Genomic DNA, 17060 nt, shown 5'->3' with positions numbered 1-17060 from the left:
TTAGTATTACTGTAACAACATGATATGATTAGTATTACTGTAACAACATCATATGATTAGTATTACTGTAACAACATCTATGATTAGTATTACTGTAACAACATGATATGATTAGTATTACTGTAACAACATGATATGATTAGTATGACTGTAACAACATGATATGATTAGTATTACTGTAACAACATGATATGATTAGTATTACTGTAACAACATCATATGATTAGTATTACTGTAACAACATGATATGATTAGTATTACTGTAACAACATCACATGATTAGTATTACTGTAACAACATCTTATGATTAGTATTACTGTAACAACATCATATGATTAGTATTACTGTAACAACATCATATGATTAGTATTACTGTAACAACATGATATGATTAGTATTACTGTAACAACATCTATGATTAGTATTACTGCAACAACATGATATGATTAGTATTACTGTAACAACATCACATGATTAGTATTACTGTAACAACATCATATGATTAGTATTACTGTAACAACATCATATGATTAGTATGACTGTAACAACATCATATGATTAGTATTACTGTAACAACATCATATGATTAGTATTACTGTAACAACATCATATAACACAGGACAACACTTCTGCTGGGCGTTCCCTAAACGGAGGGAAGGAAGGCCTGATTCTGTAATGTAATCATTCTTTTACCAGTGATCACTGCCTTTTTCCTACAAACTATTATTTTCATAGGCGTCTTGTTTTCATCATCATTTCGGAGACACAAATCAATGGAATATATTACGCTTTGATCCCTATACATGGATACTTTAAACACTTTTGTTGTTAGTTGATGAATATCATTCTCCCAGGCTCATACATTGACTAGTGACCTGTGTTGAAGTATATGGCCAACAAGCATCTAATGTAGAAACCTCTCTCTCTGTTTCCTCTCCCTCTCTTCTGTTTCAGGTTTGCCATGCTGCATACAGTGTCCATCTCTCTCTTCATCTCTCTTTTGGTTCTGCTGGTGACAGGGGTCTCCTCTGACTCCCCCCAAAGGGCCCCTGCTGCCCCCAGCAGCCCCCCACCACCATGTCCTCCACCTGGGCTCTGGGGCTTCGTCTATACCGGGTCTTGCGTTCTGAAGCTGGCTCCCTTAACACCCTGTTCTCCCCGTTGCTCCTGGCCAGCTCCCTGCAGGCCTTGGGTGGAGGAGCAGGGGGCACCACAGCCAAGCAGCTCCAGGACCTCCTCAAGACCCCCACTCCCTCTAAGGACCAGGCTAGTGCTCTAGCAGGGGCCCTGAAGTCTGTCAATGAAGCCAATGGAAGCAGCTTTCGACTGCACAGTTCCCCAGCTATGTTCACCATGCAGGCTCCCCAGCTTAGCCATGTGTTTGTGAAGGAGAGCCAGGGCAGCTTTGGGCTAAAGCACCTGCCCCTGGGGCAGATGAACACTCAGAAGCAGCTGCAGGCCTGGGCCAAGGAAGGCATGGGTGGGGCAGAGGGGACCCAGCTGAGTGGGGAGATCCAAGCCAAAGCTGGGGCTCTGATCCTGGCTAACGCCGTGCACTTTAAAGGTAAGGATAATTGGGGGACTTCATTCTATACAGTATAAAAAGCTTTGAAATGATAGTGGATTTATGAGAAATGTGACTTGATTGGCAGGTCTGTACTGTAACTAGATTGATGTGCTTTATCATCCCAATGCTCTGCGCTAATTTACTTCTAATCTGTACTGTGGCCCAACCTGTTGGAGGTCCTGATTTTTGCTAATCTATTGGTGTGTGTGTGTGTGTGTGTGTGTGTGTGTGTGTGTGTGTGTGTGCATGCGTGCGCGTGTGCGTGTGCGTGTGCTGGTGTCTGTGCATGTGTGTTTATGTGTGTGCGTACCAACAACGCAACCATCAAAGAATGTGTGTGTGTGTGTGTGTGTGTGTGTGTGTGTGTGTTGGACCCCAGCTGGTGGACGCAGCAGATAAAGGATGATTCTCTGGTCTATCACTGAGAGCTGATTAATCTTCCTGTGGGGGGTGATGTGTCATCTTAAATAATTGAGTAACAAGTGTCCAGACTCTCCCCCCCCGGCGTCATGCCTAACATCTGTGCTCAGAGCTCCCAGAGTCTGCAGCTATGTGTCTGCAGCAGTAGGAGCACTGAGGGGTAGGCCTTAGCACTTACTGTATCATAACCGGCCTTTCTCTCTCTCTCTCTCTCTCTCTCTCTCTCTCTCTCTCTCTCTCTCTCTCTCTCTCTCTCTCTCTCTCTCTCTCTCTCTCTCTCTTTCCTCCTCCTCCCCCTCTTTCTCTATCCCTCCCTCTCGTCCTTGGTAAGGTGTTCTCTTTCTCTCAGGTGAGAGATGTGGGCTGTCTGAGGGGAAAATCTTTAACGACAGACAGCCCTCCGAAAATCTAATTCAGGACTGCCTGTAAATTGATAAGCAATCTAATTCATTTTCTTTGTTTGATGTTTTGTCTTTATTACAAAATTCGTTATTTTGTTGAGCCCAATTGGTTAGTTCATTAATTTCAGGGATGAAATATAGAAATTAGATCATCACAATAGATTACAAAACATGAATTAGACTACGCTAATTGGATTCTTAGTTTACATTTGTAATTTTAACTAGCCAATGTTGTTACTGGCCACGACAGTTATAGAGTAAATTATTTATCTGTTTGTGATTTCCAGGGCCTGAGGCTATTCTCACTCTGGGATATCGTACTTGTCTCTAAGACATTTCTCGTCGTTGCGGACGGAGGAATATCTTGGCGTGGCACCAGCAGCTGCTTGTTTTTGTTTGTTTCCATTTCGTTCCTTTTAGTTAATTATTTAAGGCCCGAATTAAAAGCTCTCTGCCAACCCTCCTTCAGAGTGCTGCACAGAAGAAAATGTTGGAACAAAGGGGGGAGAGGATTGGAGGGAAGAGGGGCAATTAGTTGGGAGAGGGGATGTTAAAAGCAAAGAGAATAGGGAGAGGAGTGAAGAGCGAGGGAAATGTAAAGAAGAAGAGGTGGTGGTGGCGGGGAAGGTAAAGAGGTTGGGGAAGACGAGAGAGAAAAGAAAGAGGTGGCCTGCTAAGAGGGAAAAAAAGAGAGAGAGATTGACAGACATAACGGAGGGATCTAAAGACCTACCTTGGGAGTTCCAGTCCGCACTTGTTAATTATTCATGCTTTGTTCCTGTGTTAGACAAACACACACGAGAGGGGAAAAGGATCTAACAACTGCAGCCAAGAAACCCACACAAGATAACACAACAAAGGAGAAGAAATGAAACAACAGCAAATGCATTCACATTTAACCTCTAATAATAGCTTTCTGCATACCACAACGGCTGGCAATCATAAAGATGATGAGGGAAGAAGAAAGTAGCCGACTTCATTGATTCCTCGGTTTCCCCCGGATGTTTTGGGTATGAATCAGGGAGTGTGGGACTGGTTTTCATACCCCCACAATTGTCTCATTGTCTTATGTCATTGATATTAATGGGTGCATTGTCAGTAATGCTGGCCTCCTCTGAAGTGCATAGCTATGTACACTGCTGTAAGATAATAATTATTTCTAAACCCAAAGAAATGCTGCTTGTCTAGACACAGGCTCACATATCCACAAAGATCCTGGTGTCTTCCTTTGAATGCCAGCCAAAAGTGTGGTTGCCAGCTCTGCGACATTTCACACGCTCACTTTGGGGAATTTGCACATAATACTGTCATTTTATAGGCTTATGCCACCTCGGGTAACACACAGATACTGCACTTTGGTTTTGAACAGCGATCAGATTCCTTCCTCCAAAAATTAGAGAAACTCGAGCTTTTCTCCCTAACTTGTATTTGCAAGTATTGGAGGATGAAGCGAATGCCACTCTGCTGTGTAGAGACTGGCAGGGTTCCAAGGAAGGGAATAGTTCCCTCGCCCCCCCCCCCTCCCGTGTTAGGTGTCATTCATGTTGAGTGACACAGAGGTGTATTAGTAATTATCACCTTTTTTCTTCAGCAATTAAGTTCCCCTGTATAAAATGCCCCCTCCTCTATCAAATGCAGTACAGCGGTCTCAGAATGTAGTGTGTCACCGCAGTGTCTCTGGTTCTCTTTCCAGGACTCTAAATGGCCAGTATTCTGAAGGTTAGCTGAGGTGAGCTGAATGGGGTGGCTGCTGAAGTGAGTAGCCAGCCAGTAAGTGATGGGAGATTGCGGCCTTATGGACCAATGAATAAACCAATGAAATCACTTTGTTGAAGAGAACAAAAGGTTTTCGAAGGCCTCCATGTATCAATGCTTTATAGCACACCGGCCTGGTGTGGCTTATTGTAAGATGTCGTGGCATTGTGTGTCTCCTCTCTGTGTCTCTCACATACTGTCGTTTGCATATTTTAGTATTTTCGTAGAGCATATCCATGTAAAAACATCCAGTATTTAAGCATGTTCTCTGTCATTCTGTCTTTGTGCAGGGCTGTGGGAGAGGGAGTTCAACGAGGAGACTGCAGACCGGCGCATCTTCTTGGGGCCCACATACAACAAGGTGTCCATGATGCACAGAGCAGGTCAGCCAGGCCTCGCAGACCATCACTGTTCTTATTGACGGACCAGGTGGCTTCACACGGAAACTAGAATCACTGCACTGCAATGACAATTCACTCTTTTTTTTCACTGATGTGCTAAAAAAAACTCACAACTCACAATCTCCTCTTCCTTGTCTCCTTCGGGCGTGTACCATTGAATCGACAACTTCTAGTTTAGAACCACTTCAAAAACAAGAGGATGCATCTCAAGGGGTTTAATCCTGACCCCCACAATTTCAAACGACATACTACTGTACATGAATAAATCAACAATCTGTAAGCCTGTCATACTCGCTCTTCATCTGTAACCCCCCCCCACCCATTGCAGTATACAGAGCAGATTGTCCTACAAAGACACTTAGATTTAGATTTAGTAATCAAAACATTAATTAGACCCCTATACTTTCTTCTATTTTTTTGTTTCTTTTATTTTACTACTCAATCTTTTCAGTCTGTAAAGCGTCTTTGAGTGTCTAGAAAAGCGCTTTATAAGTCTAATGTATTATTATTATTATTATTATTATTATTATTATTATTGAAACTAACTGTAAATGCTCCTCATCTTCCTATGTAGTCCAACTCTCTCTCTTGTGCCCACAGGGGTGTACCGCCACTATGAGGACATGGAGAACATGGTGCAGGTGCTGGAGGTGGGGCTGTGGGGAGGGAGGGCCAGTCTGGTGTTGCTGCTGCCCTTCCACGTGGAGGGGCTGGCCCGTCTGGACAAGCTGCTGTCTCTGGAGCTCATGACCACGTGGCTGGAAAAGACCACCCAGACCAGCATGGCTATCTCCCTGCCCAAGGCTAACCTGACCAGCACTCTCAGTCTACGGGTAAATATACCACATTCACTTAGACCAGGGGTCCCCAAACCTTTGTTTCTGTGAGGGCCACATCATTTGTCCTCTCTGTGATGGGGGGCCGGGGTTGGTCTCTAACAGGGCCGGAGAGACTACCATTATTATTGATATGATTATTGAGATTTTATTATGATTTTATATTTGTTTATTATGCCCCCTAATGCTAGATTAGTTTATTATTTTGTTATGCACTGTACTGATGTAACTAGGTATGGCATAAACACTACGTTTGACTGTTGAAATAAACCTACAGGGTCTGGGATCACTGCGCATCAATGCAGCAGAGTCCGGGGTAACAAGTCTGCACTGGGCCCTGATTCAATGGCCAGAGTGGGTCCTAGGGAGTGTGCGCTTCTTTCTGCGACTTTCTGCGTGATTCATGCCTAGCTTACAACACGTTTTCATTAGTCAAAATAAAGACTGCTCATTATTACGTGGTCCAACACTTTAACACACAGCTCAGCTCCCATTGGCTCCCACATAACCCGAACCCTGCGCTACTGATTAATCTGCGCAGTGGAGCACCATGAAAACGTATGGTGACAGCGCACCTTGACACAGATCATGAACATATCGGTGACAGCGCATCACCCACACATTGACAACACTCAAATAAATAATAATAATTTCTCTCTCAGTGAGAGTCACTTTGCTAGCTAGCCTAAGATACCTGCTGTGCTGTCTTCTTCTGTGCAGAGTCTGTTTTGCTCTGATAAAGTTTATACATGACACCACCACCATGACAGATTCCCACTTCAGAACTTTGCAGAACAGTGCTTGCTGGTGAATCAGGCAGTGGACTTGTAGTGGGGGGTGAGACCTCGTTCCTCCATGTCTCTGTTCATACGTCCTATTAGCCCCTCGACGCGCCAACCATACTAGGAGCCCCGTCAGTCGTGATGCTGGCCAGCTTAGACCAGTGGAGATCCAACTCCTCCATCGTTTGGCTTTACCAAATATATCCTCTCCTGTCATAGTACCTTTCAGACTGTAGGGCTGCCAGCTCCTCGGACACTTCAAAGTTTGAGATAACTCCACAAATAAAAATGAGCAGCTGTGCTGTGTCCTGCAGGTCATTGCTCTCATCCAGTGCTAATGCAAAGAAAGTTCAAATTCTTTTGTTTCCTCCTGCAGCTGGGCATATACTGTACATTATACTGTAGGAGTGACGGCAATAATAATAGGACAATGTAGTCGTTTTGCTGGTAGAAAAAATCATGTGCGCTTTATTCTCACTCTCTTCATACGTACTGACAACAACCACATTCACTCCCCTCCGTCCCACTTATATTACGTCATTCACCCGCTAAGCAGCATGGGTGATAGTAAATACAAACATACAACAGTGCTTTATACAAGGCTGGAACGCCGTGAATTATGAATGCTCTTCTCGCTAACGAGTGGTCACTACAATACCCAATTTTTTCAATTCGTCTGGTGATTGTACTTGCGGACAGACTCACCATGCAACACACCTCCTCCGCGACCACATTCATACATTTCTTGACAAACTCACCATCACTGAATGGCCTACCTTGCAATCAGTTTAGCTACCTGAAAACTGGCCAAACGGATGACTGGTTCAACTGGATGAATGGTTCAACTGGATGACTGGTATAACTGGATGACTGGTTCAACTGGATGACTGGTTCAACTGGGTTTCACGTACAAACGTATTCTGCTGAGCTGATAGTCCAATGTTTAGCTTCAACACTTTGTCTGCTCTCATTTGGCCTTGTAAACTAGCATACTTGGCTTTGTGGCGGGCTTCGGTGCAGATTGTATTCTTTGAACACAGACACCGCTTCTTGACAGATGAGACAAATAGCTTTTCTTTGCATTGAACAAAACAATAATCACTTGTCCACTGTTGGTTAAATCCCCTGCATTCTGAATCAACTTTTCTCTTTCCCAACCATTTGGCCATTTTTCATCTTTAAAATTTTCGTTCTAGCTGGCGTGCACCTGCTATAGATCAGTGCTTGTTCACGATGGAACTATAGAACATCAGAAGGATTACGACCATTCCTCACCAGAGAAGCAGCGCAACTCTTGACCCAGTTACTGGTCATCTCCCACCTTGAGTATTGCAACATACTGCTGGCCGGGCTCCCCGCCTCCGCCATCAGACCTAAGCAGCTAATCCAGAATGCTGCTGCCCGTCTGGTGTTCAACCTCCCCAAATGTTCTCATGTCACCCCTCTCCTTTGCACCCTGCACTGACTCCCAATAGCAGCTCACATCAGATTCAAGACCCTGGTGCTTGCCTACCAGGCAGCAAAAGGGACAGCCCCTCCCTACCTGCAGGCAATGGTAACCCCCCAAACTTCAGCCCGTTCAGTCCGCTCCTCCACCTCTGCTGGCTGACTGGCCCCACCACCTCTATGCCAACACGGCAGTCGCCCTGCCAAATCACGTCTCTTCACTACACTGGCTCCCCGTTGGTGGAATGAGCTTCCCACGGCTGTCAGAACTGCAGTCACTACCTATCTTCTGTCGGAGACTGAAAACCCATCTCTTCAGGCTACACCTTAACTGGTCCTCCTGAGACATCTACTACCCCCCAGCACTGCGTCTCCTGAGACACCTGCTTTTCCCCTTTCTGTGTCTCCTAAGACTTCTACTGCCCCCCTTGTACTGTTTCTCCAGTATCTATATAAAAAAAAAACTTTTGTTTTCTTCTTCTATCACTGAGACTCCCAATGGCCCCTCGCCTGAACTACATTACTCTTCCTGCTACAACTGGTGAATTGATGACTCACCTGCTTAGTTAAATGTATCGATTGTAAGTTGCTTTAGAATAAGGCGTCTGCTAAATGCCAAAAATGTAATGTACTGTAAATGTAATGTACCATTCTGTGGGTGGGTCAAACTAACTAATAATGTTATTAATGATTAAAAAAGAATAATAACAAATTATTTGAAAGCCAACCTTTATTATGAAATACAGATGTAGTGGGCCGTAGTTTGGGGACCCCTGACTTAGACTACCATTTACCATGTCTCCAAAACATAACATGTTACTTTATACTATCATTTTACAACAAGCAGTTGGTAAGTTCGTATTCACTTTAATTATAAATCTTGAGTTCAATCAAGTATATCTACGTATTCCTCCAGTATGTCCAGTATTGTATATGGGGGTGGAGATGGGATTGGTGCTTCCTGCACTGGCTGATCTTTGGATACTGGGTAGAAGATTTGTTTCTTGTCTCCCTCCTCTGCTGTTTGACTTGATAGTTGAGTGAGGACAGTAAGAGAGACCTCAGTAGCCCTCTGTATGGCACTAGCCTTACACCCCAGCCCATCCACTACACCTCCACCCCCTCCCTGGGTCTCCTCCACCCTGCCCTCCCAGCACCCCCTATACTGCCTTAGCACTGCCAGGTCAGCAGGGATCCCTGAGTTGGCCCCCAGGACTTTGACTGGCTCCAGCAGGGCCTGGGCGAAGGCATGGACGGCCAGCTGCTCCATCCCCACCAGGCCCAGCCCATACTGGGTCAGCCCCACAGCCAAGCCCACCTCTGTAGCCCCGGCCCCAGGCACCACTCTGGGCTCAGCCAGGAGGGAGCTGTACAGCCTCAGGGAGGCACCGACCGCCCCTTCAGCACTGTCCAGCAAGGCTTGGTCAGGGCTACGCAGAGTGACTGTCACCGTGGTACAGGCCTCTTCATCCCGGGGCTCCTCCACCACCACGCTAACCTGGAGAGGAACGATCTGACTGGGGTCGGAGGGGTGGGTTTTCCTGGAGGAGTGGTGGGTCTTTTTGGGTGAATGATGGTAGCTTGCTGGGTGTGGGTCTGTCCTTGTCAGCCGCCCCTCGGGCCTGTGTAGCCTCCGCCTGCGGTGGGCAGAGTGGACTGAGGTGATTTGCATGTGTATCTGTCTATGGGTGATGAAACGCTTTCTGAGTTTGGAGGTGCTGCCGTGGATCCTAACAGCCAGGTCTCTGTACTCCTCTCTTCTCTCCTGACGCTCCGACCTCCTCCCCTCTATTACTGTTTCTCTCTCCTCACTTCCCTCTTTTCCATTCCACCCCATCATTTCGTTCTCTGACCTCTCTCCCCAAATCTCTAGGCCCAGATCCACCCAATCCTCAAACTCGATGGCTTCCTCAACTGTATCCTCCTCTTCCCTTTCTCCATTTCTCTTTTCTCCATCCTCCGTTTGTATCTCAGCAGCTTCCTTCTCCTGACATATTCTCGGTTGATCTTGCCTGTCCTCCTGATCTATATCGATATATATATCATCGACTTTAAGACACTCATCACTTTCCCTCTTCTCTTCTCTCTCCTTCCCCTCATTTTCCTCTACAGTCGCTTCATTCTCCACCTCCACTCCCTGTTTCTCGTTCTTCTGACCCTCTCCTGTCTGCTCCACCTCCTGTCCTGTGGTCTCTATCTGTTCCTCTCCCTTTTCTGCTCCATCTGTTTCTATCTCTCCATCCTCTGTTTCGGAGCTCTGGACTGCTATCCCCTTGTCCAGTAGTGTACACACCCTGACACAGCTAGGGTCAAAGGCTATCCCTTCCCATACCTCTCCTCTCTCTCCGGATAAGATGGGTCTCCAGCTGTGGACGCAGCATCGGGCCATCACCCCTGCCAGCAGGGCATCAAACCCAGGCTGCCAGGAGGAGAGGAAGGGCCTGAGGATGCCCACCACCTGCAGCTCATCTCTGGGGTCCTCCAGGGTCCCGCAGGTCATCCCTTCCAGCAGGACCAGGGCCCTGCCACACGCCAGCCTGTAGCCTGTCTGGATCTCAGGCTTCGTCAGACCCAGAGCCAGCAGCTCCCAGGCTTGGCTCAGTAGAGAGGAGGCCAGGAGGAGCACTACCCCAGCCCCGTCGCCGTGCTCCTTGGCCTGGCTAGTGGCTGCGAAGGCCAGGGTGAGAGCGGAGGGGTCCTCCAGGTTCATGTGTGCCAAGACAGAGGCAGTGTCTGGGCTGCTGACTGGGGAGCTAGGGGAGCCGCGGGGGAAGCGGAAGAGCAGGGACTTGGCCAGGCCCCGGGGCCCGAAGCAGGGCCTCAGCTGCCGGCACAGATCCACACAGGGACCCTCCTGGAGTCTCCTCTCGGATGTCCTAGGCCACCGGGGGATGAGGGGAATTTTGGGAGTGTCAGTTGGAGGGGTGTGGTCGTCAAACATATTGTATCTATAGAGAGAAAAAAACAGACAGAGGGAGAGGTTTGCTTTCTCATTGAAGTAACGTCAGCGCAACAAGTCAAGAGAGAGAAGAAGAGCGTGAGACGTTGGGTGTTTAAACATTTGTGAGACAGAGAGGGTAAGAAGTGTTTTAGGGAGGACAAAGAGCTAGAGAGGAGTAGAGTTGTTCAACATGACAGATGCACAATAAAAGCCATTTCCCTGCGACGGGGGAGACAGAATGGATCCTATCATGTTGTCTGTGGTGTACTAGTGTAACATAGCGCAACATGATAGAGAGGTGACCCCTAGAGTTGACTGGCTGTTAAGAGCTGTGGCTTACCCCAGTCTAACCAGCCTGCCAGACCCTGACTGCCAGGTTCCTGTGCTCAGCCCTGCCCTGAAGAACTGGCTTTTCACACAAACATGGGGAGGGCAGGCCCTCAGACAGGCTCAGGCGGAGGGGGGGGGGGGTCCACCTGAGACTACACACTGAAGTGGTTCCCTGGGACATAGAGTACACACACATTACTGTGGCTGGGGGGCTCAAGGGAAATCAGCTCATAATAGTACCTAGAGTACATTATATCAATGTATTTATCTAAAGTTTAGCCCTTTCCTCGATATTTTTCCCAATGTTTTTCTCTCTCATGGGTTGTCTTTCTACATGTCCTCTCTCTCTCTCTCTCTCTCTCTCTCTCTCTCTCTCTCTCTCCTGTGAGTAAGTATTTGAGGAGTCATTACTGAAGGCCTAAATCTCTGTGGTAACCTGGTTACCCCCCCCCCCTCCTCCTCCATCCTCCCTCTTGCCATTGACAGTGAACCGTACTCTGGTCTGGAGAACTGTCTCTTCCTCTCCCTCACGCTCATCTCTTCAATTGGGTCAAGCAAATATTGCTCGTCGTTCCACGTTAATAAGGTTTACCCCCTCTGTCTGTCAGGAGTCAGGATGGCTGAGTTCAGGAGAGGAGGGAACATCTGGAGCCGACAAACACGAGTTTTGAATGATCAGAGGAGTGCTGTTTCACTAACCACCACTCCCCCTCCACCCCCTGTGTCATCTCTCAGTCTCCATCCTCCTCTTCTTTGTTGCTCTTATGATGGGATCCTCCTGGTAGGATCGGCATATGTGCTAATGTGCCATTGCTCAGCAGCCTGGCGCTGGGCCTGCTGACCTAAATAGGAGTGACATTCAGCGGGCGATGGGGGTAGGAGGGGGGGGCTGGGTCGAGCGCTGTGGGACAAGGTGGAAAGCGGCACAACTAAAAATAGCCTAGGTTCTCTCTCTGTGTCTCTCTCCTCTGGTGAAGGGCAGGATGTGTTGATGTGAGATAGACCCAGCTCTGAATGAGCCTGGCCTGGAGGTCACACACACACACACACACACACACACACACACACACACACACCCGTCAGCTGTGTTAGCTACAATATGCTGGCCTGGGCTGCAGTCCATGATTAAGAAGTATGAGTATGAGTAGGCACATGAGAACTCACTCAATCACGGCTAATGAGGTCTAAAGGTGATCAAATATTTACGAGACCACACTCCAGTGTGTAATGGTACCACAGGAGAGGTCCTATACCTTTACCATGATGAGCCGCCAGCATCAGTAGATAATGAGATGTGTTTCATGGCTGCAGCTACCATCCCTCAATAGGTTTTTCATGAGCCAGTAGACTTTGAAAAGTTGGCCTTGTGGAACTGAGCGAGAGAGATGAATAGAGAGGTAAATAAGAGAGGTTATTGACAGAGCTGCTGAGAGGTAAAGGCCCATCATGTAAATGAGACATCAGGGGCTGTAGGTCTAGTGCTGATTATGTGCTGCAGCGGCTTTGAGGCTTCAAGAGGTTTGTCTGAGGTGAGGCTGAATTAAACATGTGTCTCTGAAGGCTGAGCTACAGTCAATGATGACGCCACAGCTACATGCCATTCAACACTCATATTCCCACGCAAGCCGCGAATGTAGACATACCAAGGCACAAGACTGTGTGAATGCTGTGTGTGTGTGTGTGTGTGCGTGTGTGTGTGTGGCCCTGCTCTCTTACATGCATAATGCATCCATTTGTTCTTTTTTTTTGCTGCAGTTATTGTTTATGCTGTACAGCATATTGCTACAGCATGTAAATGGAAACCCTTGGATGCATTTTAGATTAGGTTGAAGAAAGAAAGGATGGAAGAGAGACGTAAAAGGAGAGGTAAAGTATGCCAGAGTAGAAGACAAGAGCAAGGCGGGGGGTTGTTTTTTGAGTGAGCTGAGTTTGTTTTTTGTTATTTAGCCGTTGTTTTTATCAGGTTATTCCCATAGCTCCTCATGATGTGTAAGCAGCTACAGAGAGGAGATGAGCGGTGCTTAGGAATCCCAGTCCTCCGTTTCTGTCTGCTACTCAGGCCCCCTCTACACTGTTTCCTGTTTCCTCATTCTCTCTTTATCTTTCACTCTGTATAGTGGGATGCCCATTGAGGCTGCTTTATCTCTTTAAACACCAGCGCTACTGTATAGCCCTTAAGAGATGTATCCCACTCCCTCACCAGCTCCCTCACCAGCTCCCCCATCCAAAGGTTCATCCAGCAGCTACTTACTTTCCTCAATCGTCCGACTAATTAATTTTGATACCGAGCGCTCTACACAAGAGAGTTTCCTTGCTTCCCAGGCCAAGATACTGCTGAAGGCTCAGCTAGCTCTGTGCACATGTAGAAAAGGGAGCCAGCAAACTGACAGTATGTTTAGCATACAGTGACTTCAAACAAATAGCTTTGTCGTGCCACCTCTTACAATGGCCTTGAGTGGTCCCTAGTATGTACGGGAGGTACAGAACAGTACAGGGTGTAGGGTGGTGAAAGGGCAGGTCCTGGAGGTCTCCGCTGCTGTGTCACCCCTCCGGGGTTCCCACGGGTCCTTGAAATACTTGAAAGTTTGTGACTTTGAGAAAAGAAAATCAAGGTCTTAAAAGTTTTTGAAAAGACACATGGGTCATTGAAAGTGTTTGAATTCCCCTCTCTCTCTCTCTAAAAATATAATATATATATATATTCAAAGATGTTTTACTTAGCTCATCAACTAGTAAATAAGTCTCTGTATTGCTTAACTTAACACATATTTCACAATATATTGTTTTGCTGTGCTGTGGTAGTCAGAGCAGGCAAGAGACCATCTAGTGTTCACACATTCAAGCCTCTCTTTTTAATTGATGTCTGTGAGCGGATAGTTCCTATTGTATACATTCTCATCTAGATCTGTTCAAACTATGCCATGTTGGGTCCTTGCATTTGAGGGAATTTAGTCTTGAAAGTCCTTGAAAGGTGCTTGAATGTGACGTTTCAGAAGGTGTGGGAACCCTGCCCCTCCCTCTGGCCCCTCAGGCCACATTGTCACCCCTCCCTCTGGCCCCTCAGGCCACATTGTCACCCCTCCCTCTGGCCCCTCAGGCCACATTGTCACCCCTCCCTCTGGCCCCTCAGGCCACATTGTCACCCCTCCCTCTGGCCCCTCAGGCCACATTGTCACCCCTCCCTCTGGCCCCTCAGGCCACATTGTCACCCCTCCCTCCGGCCCCTCAGGCTACCGTGGGGATTTTGAGTTCAGCAGCTTGACAGCTGCAGGGAAGAAGCTGTTCTCCAGCCTGCTGGTGCGGGAGCCTAGACTCCTGTACAGCCTCCGGTGTGGGAGGAAGGCAAACAGTCCGTGACTGGGGTGATAGGTGTCTTCAATGATGCCTCGCGCCTCCGCAGACACCGCTTTTCCTGGAGGGCACTGGTGATGTACTGGGCGGGTTTCACTACCCCTTACGTTGTGAGACACGGTGCCATGTGAGAGCTTTAGCAACAGGCTGATTATGGCAGGCCAACCAGGGAGAGAACTTTGCATGCACTGTAGAGGAAGAAGAAGAAGACTGCTGCCCTTGTTCAAGCTGTTTTTCTTCATGTCGGCATTCATCTTCCAGGCGTGGAGGAATTCACTGGTTTCAAGTCTATTTCTGTTTGCCGGAAGATAAGGACCGAAAACCATGAAATGATTGCTGATGGAGATAGAGAGGGAGCGAGAATGTTGTATACAAGGGAGCCCAAGTCCAAAAAGAGAAGGATGAGCTGCGTAGGAAAAAAGACTGAGTGAGAAATGGAGGGAGATAGACAGAGGAGGATAAAATCGAGGCGAGAGGGGCAGATGAGGGATGAGGATGCCATAGAAGTGGCAGCACAGCAGAGAAAGGCAGTGATGAAGTGGTGGAGGACGGAAGGAGGGTGGAAGAAGGGAGGAATAATGGATGAGGACAATAGAAGTGCATTAGAGCAGGAGGTGGTGTGTGTGTGTGTGTGTGTGTGTGTGTGTGTGGCCTACCCTGACAGTAGAGGGGAGGAGAGGGAGGTGGCGGTGGTGTGTGTGTGTGTGTGTGTGTGTGTGTGTGTGTGAGGCCTACCCTGACAGGAGAGGGAGGTGGTGGTTTGTGTGTGTGTGTGTGTGAGAGCGGAGGGGAGGAGAGGCAGGAACGAGGACACAGTACAGTGGAAGTGCAGGACATGTTAACCCAGGTGACATGCTGACATGGTCCCCTTCCATTTAAGCTACTGTATATGATGTACTGTAGAACAGCCTTTAGTATACATTGAGGCATGTAAATATGTGACAGCAGCTGGTGAAACCGGGAACAAGTCGCCAATCAATCAAAATGTTGGTTGCTCGCTAGTCAAGCCTAGGTAGTAGTGGGGATTACTCACTGAATCCATTGCATTACGATGTTTTGTTTTGGCTTGACTAGAGAGTGTGTCATTGATTTTCAACAACACTGAAAGGTATTTACATTTTTCAGAATAAAAGTCTGAACGGTCCGTTGTCACGGACAGTCACGGTTGGTGACTTGTTCCCGGTTTCACCAGCTGCTGTCACATATGGTTAAAAACAAAGACAAATATAAAGATATCACATAAATATAGAATATTGTGCTTTGTATTCTGTAGTTAACTGTAGACTCTGAGTAGACTTTATAATAGTCAAAGATTCAAGCATTATCAACCGAAATGGCCTTTTTCGAAACAAAGGCTACCCAGTAAGAATATATCAAAACAGCATCATCACTCACTCACTTCTCCTTGCCCTGCACCTCTGCCTCCCCGAACATCTCCCTGCCTCCCCCCGACACCCCCCCTGCCTCCCCCCTCTCCCTCTGGAGAAGCCTGTCATGTGGAGTGGCCCTCTCTTCGTGGGAGTATAAACTACCTGTCAGGCAGCGTCTTTCTGTGGAATTCATATCAGAGGGAAAACAAAGGAGGTGGCCAGGTCACAGGGTATCATTCTTAAATTATTCATGTGCTCCTTCGCTGTCCGCCGCCTCAGCTCTTCCTGTCGCCCAGTTTGTACCACCGCGTCGCAACAAGGGCACCTGTCACCATCTGATTGAATTTGGGAATTAACTACGGAAAATACTTTAAATGTTATCGACATGTTTTGGTTTGCGTATGTTTTGCATTGTTCATTCTGGGAGTTTATAAGAGGGCGGCAGATTCTACTTCCGAATGTCATTGCATGACCTTTCGCTTGCATAATCGATCAGCTTGGGTCTCTTGATGCAGGACGTGTCTTGGAGAGCTGGAGACTGGGGGAACTGAATTGCGTTTGTATCCACTAAAGAATTGAATGTGTCTCTTTTGACTTTTGGGACAGGAACAGCTAGCGGCGCTGGGATTGACAGACGCGTGGGACCAGAAGACAGCTGATTTCTCTGGGGCCTCTGGGAAAGGCAAGGGGAAGCTCCATCTAGGGGCTGTCCTGCACTGGGCGTCCCTGCAGCTGGGCCCGGAGGCTGGGAAGGGCACCGCAGAGCTGGGGGACGAGAAGGTGGAAAAGGTCAAGCTGTTCTATGCCGACCATTCCTTCATAGTCCTGGTGAGGGACAACACGACAGGGGCTCTGCTATTGATGGGGGCCCTGGACCAGGCTGAGGGACAGACCTTGCATGATGAGCTCTAGTAGAACCACGCACGCACATGGACGCACGCACGCACGCATGCACACACACACACACACGCACACACACGCACGCACGCACACACACACACACACACACACACACACACACACACACACACACACACACACACACACACACACACACAGAGGACTAGCAGGCTGTGTTTTGTAGGCTGGCCCATAGAGACTGAGGCTGTCACATACACTCACCGGCCACTTCATTAGGTACACCTTGCTAGTATCAGGTTGGACCCCCTTTTGCCTTCAGAACTGCCTTAATTCTTCGTGGCATAGATTCAACAAGGTGCTGGAAACATTCCTAAGAGATTCTGATCCATATTAACATTATAGCATCACAGTTGCTGCAGATTTGTCGGCTGCACATCCATGATGTGAATCTCCCGTTCCACCACATCCCAAAGGTGCTCTGTTAGATTGAGATCTGGTGACTGTGGAGGCCATCTGAGTACAGTGAACTCATTGTCATGTTCAAGAAACTAGTTTGAGATGATGTGAGCTTCGTGACATAGCGCGTTATCCTGCTGGAA

General features: G+C 47.6%; 1 protein-coding gene across 1 annotated transcript in view; it reads left to right on the top strand.

Annotated features, from left to right (window-relative positions):
• The window catches only part of serpinh2 (serine (or cysteine) peptidase inhibitor, clade H, member 2), a gene marked incomplete at both ends in the record, with an annotated part of 75449 nt that extends 58937 nt beyond the window's left edge, over positions 1-16512 (top strand). Inside the window, 5 exon segments of the mRNA XM_080547389.1 lie at positions 955-1085; positions 1088-1564; positions 4434-4526; positions 5145-5377; positions 16207-16512. Of these exon segments, the coding sequence (XP_080403515.1) occupies positions 955-1085; positions 1088-1564; positions 4434-4526; positions 5145-5377; positions 16207-16512 (1240 nt within the window).
• Positions 16513-17060: the final 548 nt, after the last annotated feature.

This window comes from Nansenia antarctica, assembly GCF_963989245.1.
Source record: "Nansenia antarctica genome assembly, chromosome: 17".
Classification (NCBI taxonomy): Eukaryota; Metazoa; Chordata; class Actinopteri; order Argentiniformes; family Microstomatidae; genus Nansenia; species Nansenia antarctica.
Note: the sequence above shows the minus strand (reverse complement) of the source record. Positions and strands in the feature narration are given on the sequence as shown.